General features: G+C 45.8%; 5 protein-coding genes across 5 annotated transcripts; 3 read left to right on the forward strand and 2 right to left on the reverse strand.

The window, feature by feature from the left end:
• On the forward strand, positions 1–3,052 carry HO133_007065 (uncharacterized protein; the record flags this gene model as incomplete). Its single annotated transcript, XM_037297960.1, has 4 exons — positions 1–390; positions 448–1,467; positions 1,524–1,760; positions 1,814–3,052. The coding sequence occupies 4 exons, from the start codon at positions 1–3 to the stop codon at positions 3,050–3,052; spliced, it is 2,886 nt and encodes a 961-aa protein (XP_037156595.1).
• A 3,301-nt stretch (positions 3,053–6,353) lies between these two features.
• On the reverse strand, positions 6,354–8,366 carry HO133_007066 (uncharacterized protein; the record flags this gene model as incomplete). The annotated part of the gene is made up of 3 exons (XM_037297961.1): positions 6,354–6,464; positions 6,550–6,763; positions 6,844–8,366. 3 exons carry the CDS (start codon positions 8,364–8,366, stop codon positions 6,354–6,356), a joined length of 1,848 nt encoding a protein of 615 aa, XP_037156596.1.
• A 702-nt stretch (positions 8,367–9,068) lies between these two features.
• HO133_007067 (uncharacterized protein) lies at positions 9,069–10,138 on the forward strand (the record flags this gene model as incomplete). The annotated part of the gene is made up of 2 exons (XM_037297962.1): positions 9,069–10,053; positions 10,119–10,138. The coding sequence occupies 2 exons, from the start codon at positions 9,069–9,071 to the stop codon at positions 10,136–10,138; spliced, it is 1,005 nt and encodes a 334-aa protein (XP_037156597.1).
• A 276-nt stretch (positions 10,139–10,414) lies between these two features.
• Positions 10,415–11,076, reverse strand: HO133_007068 (uncharacterized protein; the record flags this gene model as incomplete). Its single annotated transcript, XM_037297963.1, has 2 exons — positions 10,415–10,589; positions 10,757–11,076. The coding sequence occupies 2 exons, from the start codon at positions 11,074–11,076 to the stop codon at positions 10,415–10,417; spliced, it is 495 nt and encodes a 164-aa protein (XP_037156598.1).
• Positions 11,077–11,851: 775 nt separating this feature from the next.
• HO133_007069 (uncharacterized protein) lies at positions 11,852–14,771 on the forward strand (the record flags this gene model as incomplete). Its single annotated transcript, XM_037297964.1, has 2 exons — positions 11,852–12,394; positions 12,453–14,771. 2 exons carry the CDS (start codon positions 11,852–11,854, stop codon positions 14,769–14,771), a joined length of 2,862 nt encoding a protein of 953 aa, XP_037156599.1.
• Positions 14,772–16,153: the final 1,382 nt, after the last annotated feature.

Genomic DNA, 16,153 nt, shown 5'->3' on the forward strand with positions numbered 1-16,153 from the left:
ATGGGCCCTTCACTCAGAGACACCTTCTCCCCACGTCCCCGAACTCGGAACGGAGACCGAGAGAGACCTACGACCCGCGATCATGGCGAACACTCTCTTATGATCCCAAGTCGAACCTCCTCCCTCCACTCCCGTATCACACAACCCATACCCTCCACGCTCAACATCAAGCCGAATCAGCGGACCCCCAAGACTCTCACTCATGCATATATGGTATGTGGAGTGGGACGAGAACCATCGCAATGGGTCAAGGCACCGCCCCCAGCTCAGGGAAAGATTGGACACATGAAGGGTGCCGTTGGCCAATTCTGGCTTCCAGAGATTTTGGGTAGCAGTCCCAGATTGGAGCAGGACAATGAGATCGCACGCGCTCTATACGCTGCTATGAGGGTGAGCTACGGCATCCGCGGTGAACTTGCTGCGGGACAGGGGAACTGACATGGATAGGCTTGCTTCCCCCACGACGTTGAAATTTGCACCGGGCGAAGTCAACCACACTGTGTACACCACTCCTTTGTATTACAACAAGACTCATCACATACCCTCTATGGCATTGCACTGAGAGTGTGGTCGAGAGCAGACGAAAAGCGCGCTGACACAATCCGTGACTTGCGAAGAAAGACTGAACCGGACTACTATGAGTCTTCGGACGAGACGTACTGGATCCCATACTGTTTGAGCTTTCTGTCCAGATACCCTCTATACGACCTGCTAGGGGACTACCTACGAGGAATGTGGATTCACTGGAACAAGGCTACCAACCTGTTCCACGCCGAGGAGGTTTCGCGCATACTCAGCTTCCCAGCACCACGACTGAATGACCTTGTGAGGATAGATATGAAAGATTACGCTCTGTGCTACCAGTTCCCCTCCTCACCCACTGGCTTTCAGAACTTCGGCATGTGGCCCCTGTTTACTTGCCTTTCCATTCCCAATATCGTCGGCGTCATTGAGGCTGCAGTATCAGCGACCCGAAGGATTATCTTCGTCAGCCACTACCCAGCAATGCTCACTGTCGCAACTGAGACTATACGCCACTGCATTCGAGTCTACGAGTGGAGTGGCTTGTACGTGCCAGTCGTCCATGCACGGCATGCGAAAGAGCTCGTGCAAGAGCCAGGACCATATATGCTCGGGATTACAGCCGAATGTCGAAGCCTCTTCACAGCGCCCTCGGATGCTCTGGTCATCGACCTGGACCGCAACTATGTCATGACCTCAGCACCTCCCACTGTTTTGACGTCGGGCCAGAGAGCCAAGATGATTTCCCGGTTGACGAACGCTCTAAGCGGCGATGTTGCCCCTGCTGGTGTTCCCACGCACTTGCGATCGGCTTACGGCGGTGGCAAGCTCATTCCAGCTGGTCAGATTATTGTTATGAGGGGAGAAGTGGAGAGTGTGGAAAATCCGCCTTGGTGGAATCAAGGTAGCGTTATGGGAGTTATGGATCATGTCTGCGAGAAGCTCGTGAGTTGAAAAGCGATCTACGAAAGAAAATATTGTATACTAATGGACTGTTGCAGGGTCGTAATTCTGGCATGAAAGCTATCTTCGGTACTTCGGTAAAGAAGCCATTGATGACGAAGGTCTCAATGCGCCACCTCAATGAGATTGTCCGGGAACGCAACCAATACTCTAGAGATGCTATGGAAGCGTGGCAGGATTTTATCAACCTTAAGGGTAGAATGGATGGCGAGCTTACCAAAGTCACAAAGAGAAACAACTTCCTTGTGGATGAGCTTGAAAGCTGGAAGCAACAGGTACCAGTGTCTCTTGACAAAGATTCGCGACTATGTATTAACGGCATTGGCAGTTCCTCAAATTCCAAGCTTTCGCCGAACAACTCACCAAAGAGACACAAGAGCTCAAAGTCAAGATCGAGACTCATAAGCGCGAGAATCGTCGCCTCACATCGCTCATCGAGCAACAGAAAGATGACGCCACTCGCCTCACCCAGCGCCTCAACGGTACGGAGAAGCAACGCGACGATGCTCTCGAAGCACTTGTCCTCCAGCAAGACATCGCTGAAGAGCTCGAGCGAGAACGTAAGCGCAACAAGAAGGAGCTCTCCGCTCTCCAGCACACAAACACGACCATTCTCCGCCAACGCGACGAGTCCCGACGTGTGGTTCTGCACCTCCGCAGTCTTATCGATGGGCAGACTCACCACATGGAGCACATCGTGCGCTCTCTCAACGACACTCCCGAACTCAGCAACTACCTCCAAGAAGGCTACGAAGACATACCAGAGGACGTGGAAGACCACGAGTCCGTCACAAGCAGCGAGGCCGTCCAACGGGATCCAAATCTGCTTAACGAGGCCCGCCGTTCAGTCTCTCGGACAAGCACCAACGACGGCACCAAAATCGCCGACGAGAAAGTCACTCCAGAGATGGAATCACGTTTCTTCTCCCCACTTACCAGCAATACACGTGGGAACCGTCTCAGCATGTCTGACGTTGCTGATCGTCATCTTCGAGACAAGACTGATGCCATTGCCTACATCATCCGCAATATCAGTGACCAATGTGCTGCTGCTGTTGAAGGTCTCCACCTCGCGCATAATGCCGAGAATGAAGATGGCGAACCCATCGAGCCCGAACCTCAGTCCAGCACCAGCAACATGGGGCACAAGCACACCCAATCCGACGGCGACATAAGTATGCACACGGACGTCAGCCTACTTGGCGCCAACGACGACTCCGCGGATCATGACAGCGGCCACGGCGAATCCACCGGTTTTCTAACCCCAAATAATGAAAACGGCCGCAGCCGAAGCCGAACCTCCAGCATTCCTCCAACACCCGATCTCGTTGGCGGCCATGAGGCCAGAAGTAGCACAAGTATGAGCGGATACAGCAACAGTACCGCACAAACTGGGCCGGGAAGGGATAGCATGCAACCATATCTACAAGAAAAGAACTACGGAGTCAAGATCCTCGATGCTGATGACCCCGTGCATGACAGTGGCGCAGATGTTGGACAGAATGAAACCACCAAGAAGAGAGTGAGCGATTTGAGACCTGTGACCGCTAGGATAGTGCCTTCGTGAACTATGAATGTTTGAGATAACCGGGATATCATGGCGTTCTTTGTCGTATTTTCTACTGCTCGATTCCATGGAGATCTGAATGCTTGCCTAGGAGTTTGTTTTCGATATGAGTACATCCGACTGCCAATCTGTGTTTTCTGGCCTCTGTCTTGTCTATACCTCTTTGCAAGGTTCTCGTATTTAGCTGCTATCAAAAAGTATTCAAACTCACTGCCCGGTGTTTCCACAGAAGATCCTTACGGCACTGATGCGTGCGACCCTCTTATACTTGACTGTGCTGTCATTCCAAACAAGCTCGAATCCGCTACTCTGGACCGGTGGAAGGTTTGCTTGGAATACAATCCGGACACGTGCACTAATGCGCCGATGGGTTTCATTCCTTTTCAAATGCAGCTGCGTTAATACGCTGTATATCCTATGCTCGCAAAGCATCTGTGTACAAGAAAGGAACTATGCAACAACACAGAGATATAGGTACACAAGCCTCTTCACAAGTACGCAAGCCCCATCGAAAAATTCTCGCTGGGTAAAATAACCAGGGCAGCATAGTTAGTTTCTGGGAAACGCGAAATACTAGGAAATGCGAATTTTAAACCCGATAAATCCGGTCCAACACTCAATATCTACTTCTCACCAAAATTGTATAGTAACACCACACAATAAGATGAAAATTCTAGTTCTTCCTTACTATTAAGGCTCTATATCGAAGAACTAATTTTTATTTTAGGCTTTATCGATCTATCCTTCGTGAAATTATATCTCTTTTCTTCTATTCTTCTTCTCTCCTCTCTTCTACTATTTATCTTATTATCTTATCTATTTATCTACCTCTCTACCGCTTTTACCTCTATTACCGCTTCTATCTCTTTATTTATTATTATTATTGCGATAAAGTCTTAGGAGAGTCTATGGGGCTGGGGCCTTGGGGTTTATGGAGTCTTCGGTAGCGAAGGTAGGATCTTAATAGGCCTGCGTAGAGATATAGTAGCCTTTTTTAATTAAACTTCTACCTCTCTTTATATCTTTAAAATAGCTAATCTAATATAATAATATTTTTAAAATTCTTATTTAAATTGTTTATAGCGAGTTATTCTTTTACTACTAAATAATATTAAGATTTATAATTTATATTTTATCTTAAGATACTTATTTATACTTAATCTTATTCTTTTTTATTTATCTATCTTAATAAGATTATTATTAATAATCTTAATAAGATATTAATAATGGGTTAGTTGCTACTTTACCAAGCTTTTCTAATATTATAGAATCATAATTTTCAACCTTTATTTATTAAAGTAGCTAATTTATTTATTTTATATTTATTAATATATAAAGTATAAAAACTAAGTTATTATTAAGTATAATATCTATAGATATATTTAATAATAAACTCGACGATAATTCTAATACTTTAAATTTATATTTATTAAGAATAGTTAGATTAAATTAGAAATAGGCTACTCTTTTACTATATATATTTAATATTTTATTTTATTATAGCGTTCTTTTTATTATTTAAATTATTTGAATAAAGTCCACTTTATCTATTAAGTAGTTATCTCTATACTTTATATTTTTTCTAGATATTTATAATATATAATTATTAAAGATAAGAAAATTCGATATTAAGTAATTAAAGAATATATATAATATCATAGATAGATATAAGAGATAATATCGTTATTGTATAAAACTCTATGACTTTAATATTGATATATAATATATATTCGTTATATATAAAGACGATATCGTTTTAATTTTATTTTTTTAGTTTTATTTTTTTTTTATTTTATATTTTTATATTTTTTTATTTTTTTATTTGTTTTTTTTTTTATTTTATTTTTTTTAATATTATATTGTTTATATAACGTTTCTTTAAATAATATTAATATAAGCTTTATTCGATATATATTTAATAAATTATTATTCTCTTTATTCTAATTTTATATATCTATATATTATCTTAAGTCCTTTTTTTATTGAATTGAGTATTTTTTTATTTATTTATATATATTTTTCTAAATATTATACTTTAATTACTAACTTTTAAGTCGAATTTTTAATAGTTTTATGATTATAAGTTTGATTATTCTTTATTTAATAGCTAACTATATCGACTTCGTAGCTCTAATAATATTTTAAAAGTTAATTATCTATTTTATTGCTCTTTTAATCTTTCTTTATTATTAGTATTTTTCTATTATATTTATAGATAACTTTAAGTTATCTTACTTATTCTATAGAACTTATAACTTAAAGCTTATCCTCTTAGAACTTAATCGTACTTATTTTATATACTTTTAAAATGTTTTTTTAATATATTAATTAAGTGAATTGTAGATTTAATATAATTAATTAATAAGATAGTAAACTTTTCTATAACTTTCGTAGCTTATAGACTATAGTTAATTTACTTATTATTATAGTTAGCGTATTTTTAAATAATTTTTTGAGCCTTTAAGAAGTTTAATAAGAAATACGTTTCTCGTTATATAAGACTTAAATTAATAGTTTTTTCTTAGTTCTAATTATTTATTCGATAGACTATTAATAGGAGGCTTTATCTATATATTATTTTAGTTAGAAATTTATAAGATTTATAAAAAGGTTTGGGCTTATAAAACTTATAGAGGTTATAAGTTTAAAGGTTTATATATTATTTTAGATAATAGATACTGTTATAATATTATAGGCTTTAATGTTAAATCGTTTAACGTTTAGTTTTTTAGTTTTGAAGTTTAGTTTATTTTTATTTGAAATCTTCTTTTTTTATTTACGATTATTTTATATGGTTTCTATATTCCTTTTTTTTTTATAAGATTTAGTTATCTATTATTATTTATTTTTATTATTATCTGCTTTATATTTGTAATATATATTTAAAATTATTTATATTAATTTGAAAGTTACTCGATTTATGGTTTGTTTAGGTTTTTTTATTTTTTTGCTTAAGTTATATTAAATAATTATTTTATGTGTTGTTTTTTTTTATCGATTTTAAGTTAAGTCTTTGTTATATTGGTTTATTTTTATATTATCGATTTTATTTTATGGTTTGGTATTAAAAATAGTTGTTTTGGTTATGGTTTGAATTTGATATTATAGTGTTTGTTAATTGATAATATTACTTTATATAATTTTATTGAATAATAGTTATTATTTTTTTTTTAAATCATTGGTTTATGGTTTAAACTTTGTTTTGGGTGTTTTGTATTTATGTTTTAATGTTCCCTGATGATGATTTTTATATTAGACCTGGGCAAACTCCGGCAAAGCGACCGACTGAGATCGGGCAGAGTCAAACATCCGTCGACGCCGGATCCGTCTCCGTGAAGACCTTGTACAGCCTCCTACTGATGGCGGGGCCGATTTTGCGGTCAGTGAGGGCGCCGTTCCGATTCGCTGATTTCTGTTTCGCGGCATCATCTCGGTCAGCCTTCTATAACACATCGAGGCCCGTCGGTGTCAAAGGAGTGAATGGAAAAGAGACTTGCCTGCAAGTCCTCCAGCACGAGGGGACCGTGTTTCCGAAACGCCTTGACCAGAGCGAGCACGCTTGGATACTCGGACGCGATGCCGTAAGCGATGGGGGGCGTGACGCGGACGACTTCCTGGAGCATCTTGACGAAAGTGTCGTCTTTGTCCTCGCCGGTTTTGACCTGGCCGGATTCCATGCAGAAGGAGGTTTCGAGGTTCATTCTTTGGCTTCTGTTTGGTGGGTGTCAGTGAGGGTTGCTTTGGAGGACGAGGAAGGGGGAATGGGAAGAAGGGAGGGAGGGAGGACATGCCGGTAGGGTATGGTAGAGATATGTTGCGTGAAGTTCGCAACCCACTCTGCCGTCTCGAGGGAAGTCATCGTATGATGCACCAAGCACCCGTTCATGACCTGCAGTCGTAAAAGAGCGTCCTCGATCGTGTCCTCGTCCACAATCTCCACTGGGGCTTTCTTGCGTTTGGGATGATTTCCTGCGGGAGCCTCGGCGGCTTGAGCCTGGCTGAGAACTTTTGCTTGGTATGCTCGATTCTCTGCCGTGCGATTCTTCCGCATCCAGATCTGTAGGCCCTCGATCAGGTAGATTGGTATGCAATTGTCATAGGCGCTCTTCAACTTCGCAACGTGCGTCTCGACATCTTGTTCTTCGTGTTGCACCATAGCCAATGCCACAAACTCTTTTGCAGACATTATACACATGACGTGCTTCTCATTCTCGATCTGCATATGCCCCAATGGCTCCCAGTATTCCAGCTCAGGGTTCCATCTCGCTTTCAATTTTCGCCTCCATCTAATCACATTGGGTATCGGGCTCTGGTACAAAGTCGCATCTACACCGAGGTTCTTGAGAAACTGTCGAATCTGGATGTCTACACTCTGGCCGTCTATCGATGCCGGTAGATTCACGATCATCTCCGGTGTCGAGTCTTTCTTGTCCAGCTTTGACTTGTTGACTTCGGCAAGGTCTGCCGCTATACCCTTTTCTTTCGCTTTCTCCTCCTTCTCGAGTCGCTTCTTCTCCTTGTCCTCTTCTTTCTCTTTCTCCTTCTGCTCCTTCTTTGTCTCTTTCTCTCTCTCTTTCTCACGCGCCCTAGCAGCTTTCTCTTCATCTGTGAGCTTAGGTTTTCTCAACGTTTTAGCGGGCTTCGTCTGGGTTCCTTTTCCATCCTCTGGTCCCGTTGAGTTCCGGTCATCTGCCGAGCATTTTGCTCGGGCCTTGCCCTTACCAACTATATCACCCAAAGGCTTGCGGATATTGGAAGGCTTCCGGCGTGGAGGAGACTGGGATAGGGTCGCAAGCAACGCTGTAGTCCGTTCAGAGAGTGCTGAAGCAGCATTGGTGGCGCGCAGAGAAGCGGAGAGTATGTCGTCCGGGAGACTGTCATCCGAGTCGTCGCCGCCATGCGCTGACAAGGCGTCGATTGCCGTCCTTTTTGCACGAGAAGCCGTTGTCTCGGCGTGGGCTGAGGATGTGAAAATAATAGGATCAGATCCCTCGATCCCCTTCCAACCGTACTCGTCCTGTACTTTGCTCTTGAAACCGCTCTGAGTTGTTATTATTGGCATTCTTGATTTGGGTAGCTTCGAAAGTGGTTGGACGTTATCTTCGTCGGCAAGCGGTGGACTTAATTTCCTTCTCTTAGACGCACTCTCTGCCCAGCCATCATTGAGGTGCGCGGTGGTGTCGAAGTCGTCAGATAGATAGAAGAAGTCGTCCTTGGCCGCGACGGTCTTTGCGATCGGTTTTGTAAGGCTTGGAGCGCGCAACGGCGCCTCGTCTTCAGAGCTGAGGAGATCGATGACTTCTCCGAAAGCCATTATGAGGCGTGCTTTGAGTGTGATTGCAAACTTCTGGGTGCATTCCCCGGGGGAGGAGAGTGAAAGACAAGCCGCAATTACGCTCTATTTGTCTGTTCACCTTGGTTGCTTCCTCGTCGTTCTCTCCTCATTCACTCGAAGCTAGACGCCCTACAGTAAGCCCTACAGCACTCATGCTTCGATCGCGCGTGAGCAACAAGCAGAAGAAGCAAGAGCAAGAAATGAAACAAAAATGAAACAGATCAGCTTCGCCGACAACGGGAGTAAAGCTGCAAAGAGAGCAACTACTTTAAGAATGTACCCTCGTAATTACTTATAGTCGTCCGGACGAAGAAGCGCGTCAAACGCGCATTCTCTTGGCAGGAGAAGAAGACATAAAATCTGCCCTAAGCTCAGTCGGAGCTCTCCCAGGGGCCAGGGCTGCCCGCTTTAGCCGGGAAGATAACCGTACCCTACCCTACCAGAGTGATCAGTACAGGCTTGTGCTAGTCGTTATCACTATCAGCAGCCTTATGTGCAGGCTACAGCCGCTTGGTGCACTTGGCGACACCGTCTGGGCCGTTGCGTCGCCCGCAATGATTCTCAGGTAAAGGTCAAGCCCTACCTTGGTAGAATACCAAAGTACTAAATCACGCAGAGAAAGTTCGGTTGCGAACCTACTTTATATCTAGGCATATAAGGGCTCAAGCCCACGAATCGACCATGATACGCCTACTAGACGCAACCACTCACTCCATCGCTTCCTACCTCGATCCACCCTCCTACGCCATTATCTCCCATGTCTGGCTCCCCCCCGAAATCATCCACACCGACATTATCGACCCATCCATCCCGCTCTCCACATTCACCAACCCCTCTCACCCCAAACGCATCAGTGCCGCAAAAATCCTCAACTCATGTAATACCCTCGTCCGTCTCTACAACGGCAGAGTCAAGCACCTCTGGCTTGACACAATATGTATTGATAAAAGGGACCTAACAGAACTGTCGACAGCGATAAATTCAATGTACAAGTGGTATAAGTATGCGGAGGTCTGTTTCGTGTATTTAGCGGATTATCCCTCCCCTTCCGTCAGCGACTTCACGCACTCCAAATGGTTTACGAGAGGCTGGACACTGCAGGAATTCATCGCCCCCAAGTCCGTCCTCTTCTTCGACGCATCCTGGAACCGGATTGGCGATAGAGATACTTTGCAATCCGACCTCACGGCACGGACGAGCATCCCGGCGGAAGTCCTGCTCGGGAGCAGGAACGTGGGATGGGCGAGTGTGAGCTGCCGGATGTCGTGGGCCGCGGGAAGGACAGTGACTGTTGAGGAGGATATTGCGTATTGTCTGCTCGGTCTTTTTGGCGTCAACATGCCGCTGCTATATGGAGAGGGGGCAGAGAGGGCGTTTCGAAGGTTGCAGGAGGAGATTATGCGGTATAGTGATGATCATTCATTGTTCGCGTGGAAGAGCCAAAATGCGGGTTCATTTATTCGTGGACCGCGTGGGGTCGATGTATTATCATCGGGCTCAGGGTTGTTGGCAGCCTCACCCGATTACTTCGCCAGCACCAGAGAATTCAAGCACGCGCCAAGTCGGGAGAACAACCGCCCCTTTGCGGTAACGAACAAGGGAATCTACATTGATCTCTATCTCCAGCGGTATGGGCATGAGGGACTGTATGTGGCGAGTATAGAGTGTAAGCATGGGCCGGGTCACTATTTGGGTATTTTTCTTGAATGTATTGATGAGGAGACGCAGCAGTTTTGGAGAGCGAGGCCTGAGGAGTTGGTTAGAGTGGTGGCCTCGGGGAGAGGGCAGTTGAGGGGGATTTATGTTAAGCCCCCGGACGATCTCTCTTTCAGCAGGATAGCATGAATACTGAGCTGTGCTTTGTTGGGATGGAAGGCATCCGACTGCTGAGCTCTGCAGGCAACATTTGCCTGGATACGAACGCCAATCAACATACCTAGCTCAAACGTGCCACCGGAACTACGACACAGTTCATGGGGCGCGCTGACCTTTCATGATCTTTTGTAGTCCACATGTTGCTTCAAGAACTAAAAGGTCCGTCTTATCTTCCAACCACTTTTTTCAGGGCCTCTCCATGTCGATTCATGCTTCCGCCGTATATTGCGACGGCACATACGCCGCATTTCCCGGCCTCTGGTCATGCTGTAGGACCGCCAATTTCCACCTACACCCACTACACCGATGCTCGGTATCATACCCCATCTTCATACAGTCCGGTATCAGACCGCATATACCAAGCAGCAGGGCGCTGCGCATCGCATACGAAAACCTTAGCTGCCTAGTCGTCATCAACGACAACCCATCATCAGCGAACATCCACATGAGACACGAAGATCAATCTCCAGGAGTAAGTGTGATTAGATACGTACCGAGTTGTTTCGCTGGCAACGCGGTTGACGATTGTCTCCCTCCGCTCCCGACAGTTGGGGCAGTCGACGAAGTCGGGCTCAAACCCCAACCCATCCGTCGGCCTCACAAGACCCGCATTGCCGACTACGCGCATGGGCGGCGGGGAGGTGTATGCCATGTCCGTGTTAGCGGGTGGCTTGGTGGAAGGAGCGTTGCCGCCGCCGACTTCGCGGAGTTCGGTTGGCGCTGGCATTGTCGTGGTTCTTGATGCATTGGTACTGTACAGTTGGCCTTGGCCCTGGACCTGCCCGACCTGGTACGCGAGGGCTTTGTCTGGCATGATGTAGTGGTGGTTGTGCGTTGCGAGAAGGGATGAGAATGGACGTAGGCGGATTTAATCAGCTCAACGCGGTTGGAGCTATCATGGGGGTGGACGAGGAATATGCCGTTGCCGCGGATGCAACATATTCTTCAAGCTCGAGCACGGGTCAGATGGATTGTGCTCAGCCACTTGTTTGGGGCGAGGAGGAAATGGGCATGCATGATGATGTACTGTACGAGTAGAGGTGGGGCGTTGCTGTTTTACCACCGCGAGGGGTGTGGAGACTCCTGTGGCGGGGAGGGTGTACGCGTAAGGCTGTGGAGGTGGCATCTAATGACGTTTTTGTTCGCCGCATGCCTGACAGCTGGCCTTTGTAACTGTTGACTTGCGATCTAGTGGTCTTAATGTGTCGTTCGTCCGGTTTCTCTCGATCTCTTCTCAATATCTCCTAACCTGTTCCGCCAGATGTAGCACTATTGAGAAGGTTCTAGATCAGAGAATTTCCAACCAAATGCCATGGAACTAGAGACCGAAGACTTCTAGTTGGTTTAGGTATGGTAGATGTTGTTCGTGCTTACGGAGTACCTACTTACCACGAGGTACCTAGGTACCTTATAGGTAGCCCCTCTGCTAAGGGATTTTGGGACTAGTGTCTGCTGACGAGCAGCTAGCCGGGCATGGAAGCCTGTTCAAAGGGAATCGCAGTCAAGCATCTAGATTCTGTCTTGTACTAATACACCTTCCCTACAAGCGGAAAATATCATTCAATTGGCCACTGGCCATCAAACAAGAGATGAGCGAGATGAGAGAAGAGCTCGAAGAGGCTGAGATAGAGAATTATGAGCAGAGACCTTTTATTCCTCATGATGCTCTCAAAGATCTGTTACCAGAAAGCAAGATAGCAACCCTCATCAGCGCTCTGGCCGGAAGGGGAGTGCTTGAGGTCTATCAACAGCGTGAAATCATCAACGCAATCCTCGACAATGGGTTGCGATTATTCGCGACGCTGTTGTCTTTGTCTCGACCAGAATTGATCCTGAAATTCATCGAGACTGATCATTTCGCCCAAAGTCAGCTGGATTCGAGATTGCCTCTTTCCCATCACTCCCTGGGATTGATCCTTCGGGATGAGAAGCTGAGTGCTAGATTTTACAAGCACCAATGGAAATTTTTGGCACCTTTCTTTCGCGCAGATCAATCGCACCGCGAACTCGAAGACAACGTGATTCTGCCTTTCATTGACTGTAAAAGATTAGGGGAGGGTGGCTTTGGTGAGGTTCACCAAATGACCATGGTAGCCTCATATCAAGGTCTAGTGCCAGAGGTGAAAGGCCAGGTACAAGTGTCTTGATCCTCCCTTGCGCTCATCTGTTAACTGAATCTCGCCATTGAAGGTCATCATTATTCGAAAACAGATAAAGCCTAAGCGCGGCGCCGAGAAAGACTTTCAAAAAGAACAACACATTCTTTCTTTGTTGCGTTGCTTGCAGCATCCCAACATCATACAGCTTCTGACCGCGTATACAATTCATCAGACGCACAACTTCCTATTTCCCCTGGCTGATGGAGACTTAAAAGACTTTCTCCGCCAGCAGCGTCGACCTCCCGGCTTCGAGACGGACAACAATGTCCTTCAAGCTTTGTATGAGCTTGCGTCGGCCATTGAGGCAGTTCACGATTACTTTTCGAATACCTTCAATGTACGCAAGATAGGCTGTCACTATGATCTCAAGCCTGACAACATCTTATACCGCTCCGGCAAGTTCATACTTTCGGACTTTGGTCTCTCACAGCTGAGTGACGAGAATGAAGGGTCCAAATCTTTATACAGGAACGGGGGAGGCGAATACTGGGCTCCTGAATGTGTTTCAATTCACGACGACTTCAAGAAACTCCATGTTGGTCGGTCAAGTGACATGTGGTCGTTTGGTTGCATATTGTCTGAACTATTGACTTATCTACAAGACGGGCCGACCGGCGTTCTAAACTTTTCCGAAGGAAGAGAGATTACGCTCGCAGGATACTGGACTTGTAAGTCGTTTCATGGTGGCGATAAGCCACATGAGGGAGTGTCTCAATGGCTTTCGAGACTGGGTGGTCGGCACAAGATCACAGACGCTCAGAAAAGCCTAAACTTGCTAATACAAGACCTGTTACAACAAGAGCCAACGGCGCGGCCAAAAGCTCAGGATATCACCCTGGGCTTGTTCTATATTGCCCAAAACGAAGTCTATCAAAGTGTCGACGTGCAGTTCCGGCCCCTCCTTGTAAAGTCTGAGCTCGAGATAGATATAGAATACGAACGGTTTCGAATCTGGGGTGAAGTTAATGGCTATCACGATCTTGAACAAACTGGTCGATTGTATGGTCGGAAGGAACCACGGAATTTTGGGGATCTGCAGCTAGTTCGAAGATACCTCTCCAGATTATCTCAAGAGGTGGAAAATGTTGCAAGAGTTCTTCAAGGTGGCGGCCGAAGACCGTACAGGGTTCTTTATCATCTTCAAAAAGTCGTCGACGAATTGTGGGATATGCAACCCTCCGTGATCCGACAAAGCATGGCTAATTCTCTGGAAAACCGCATTCTGAATACTGAAGATAGAGCTCGGCTGAAATCCATAGAGACTGCTTTTCCCGGACCAGACGCACATACATCGAAGGAACTCTCAATAGGAGACCATGCCCCGCGGGCAGTGGCGTACAGACGCATCGGTCTGTTGGCGGCTATGAAGCAAATCGCTTCGGCCCTTGAAGATCGAGTACAGTCATCAGCGAACATGCTTATCGACGAGAGACAAATCAGCAAGCCTCTGAAACCCTTTCACTGGCACAACACTGGCATACTGCATACTGCCGACGGTTCAGAAAAACCAATTCTTGTCGAATGGTTAGAATACGGCGGTGAATGGGCCGAGCGCATGGAAGAGTTGATACAACGAATTCAGGACATTGCGTCGTTTCGTGCACCATCGTCCACGAGACTCGCCTTCTCTGTACTGATCTGTGCTGGCTACTATCATGACTTGGCGAAGCATGCCTTTGGTATAGTTTATTACTTTCCGCCTCCGCAGCCGACCTCTCCATTATCTTCTCAAGACGTGGAGAAGCCCATAAGCTTACGAGACATCCTTTCGACGGTGAAATCGAGGAAACAGCGGCCGTCTCTGGATCAAGTCTTTGACGCAGCACTGAGCCTAATCAATATGGTGCTGACCATGCACAAAGCGAACTGGCTTCACAAGAACATTTCTTCCTACAACATCATTTTCTTTCCAGATCGAGCTAAACCGATCGCAGAGGCCATGACTTCACCTTACTTCATCGGCTTCAGCTATAGCCGTTTGAACTTGGAAAGTGCTTTCACCCAAGGCCCTAACCAGCAACTCGAGTATCAGCATCCCGATTACCTTCGCGGACCAAATCGGTTTTGTCAGGAGTACGAATATTACAGCGTTGGACTCGTCCTGTTAGAATTAGGCTTTTGGGCTCCTCTAGAAACAATCTCCAAAGGCATCGTAGGCAGTCCCTCCGAGATGCTACAAGCATTGGTGAAGACACATGTACCAATGCTAAAGACCTACATGGGAAGAGCATATGGGGATGCAGTGGCAGCGTGTCTGAGCAGTGATTTTGGAGACAGCTCCAACCCAACTGAAGTGCGAGAGACCTTCGAACAAAAGGTTTTGCTCAAGGTGGAGAATCGAGGTCACTGATGCTCAAAATGTAGACTTTGTTCGCTCTTAGTTCTTCACCGTCTATAGCCATTTGATTGCTTTTTGCGCCCTGTTTAAACTTGATGCAGCCCACTGGACTGCTAACAAAGCGCGCTGCCTTGCCTCGAAACATAGGCGCAGATCATCCTGACACGGTCGTTTTTATATATTTTCTCAATGAAACCAAACCGTCTTGTCTGAGTAAAACATTCGAACTGGGAGCCAGTGAAGTGAGAGGCAGTATCTTGCGGAGCTTAAGAGGTTCGAACGCGAGATTGGTATCCTTGACGAAAACATGGGAGAAGCCGGAAGGGACCGAGTGACATCCCAACGCCAAATTCGTGACAGGGACCCAAACGCATGTCTCTGCTATCGGTGATCTCGTGCTCTGTGTCAATTGGTCATTGACCGTCAGTAGAGCATTCAAACGTTGGCTCCCAGGTCCAGCTAGGAGCGACGCGGAGAGAGAAGCGCAGAATCTTGTACCCTTGGTGATAGGGATCCACAAGGCTTGGGTACCATCGTGATTGTGGACAGCCACACAGCTCCTTCAGCCCAAGCGGCTGATGCTATAGCGTCTACGAAGGGGTCAAATCATTAATGTGTAGCCAAAGGATGCAGGAGGTAAGAAAACGAACATATTGGAAAGATCGCAACGTACGTGAATGAACAAATATTACACTGTCAGCCTCCGTGGGAATAGCAATCATAGAGACCTAGATGCAACCGATGAATTCCCATGCGTCTTAAAATGTGTGTACGAGAAATGGTGGTAATGTTTTTTTGTCTTCACAGTCCCCTGCCGACGTCATCTTGCAGGACGCCTGCTTACTCGTACGACTCAGCCATGTCAGCCTTTCAGCCTCAAGCAGTCTTTACTTTCAGTGTCTACGCCTTCATTTCTACGCAAACACCCATCTCGAACCGCGCAAATTTTCCATCACTTGCGATATAGTCTACCGTGGTCATCATCCTACCATGATCAGCCAAACCCTGGAAGGGCGCTACGTGGATAAGGAAAAGCTAGTCAAGCTGCTGAAAGCTTTATTCGGGGTCGGAAACTTTTCAATCAAGGTGCGTGGCTCCTGGTCCTTGCGAGGGAACTTCCAGTGCCCCATTCTAACCGACCTATTTCACGGCAGGACGTGGATGACAGCTTCAAGCTTTCAGTGCCTCGGAAGCTTACCCAAGTACGTTATAAAGCCGAACTCAGACAAATGTCAAGGAGAGTATGGGAGCTACTGACGGTTGACTTGTTCCAAAAGAACGAACAGGCGCAAAGCAAACCTGATTAGCGTGGACCGGTCTGCGAGGCCGGTGCTGCATGTCTGCATCAGCATCAATCACTGTAGCGGGGCGCTGAGATCGGCAGTCACTCCAAG

This window comes from Letharia lupina (genome assembly GCF_014066315.1).
Source record: "Letharia lupina isolate WasteWater1 chromosome Unknown contig_3, whole genome shotgun sequence".
Classification (NCBI taxonomy): Eukaryota; Fungi; Ascomycota; class Lecanoromycetes; order Lecanorales; family Parmeliaceae; genus Letharia; species Letharia lupina.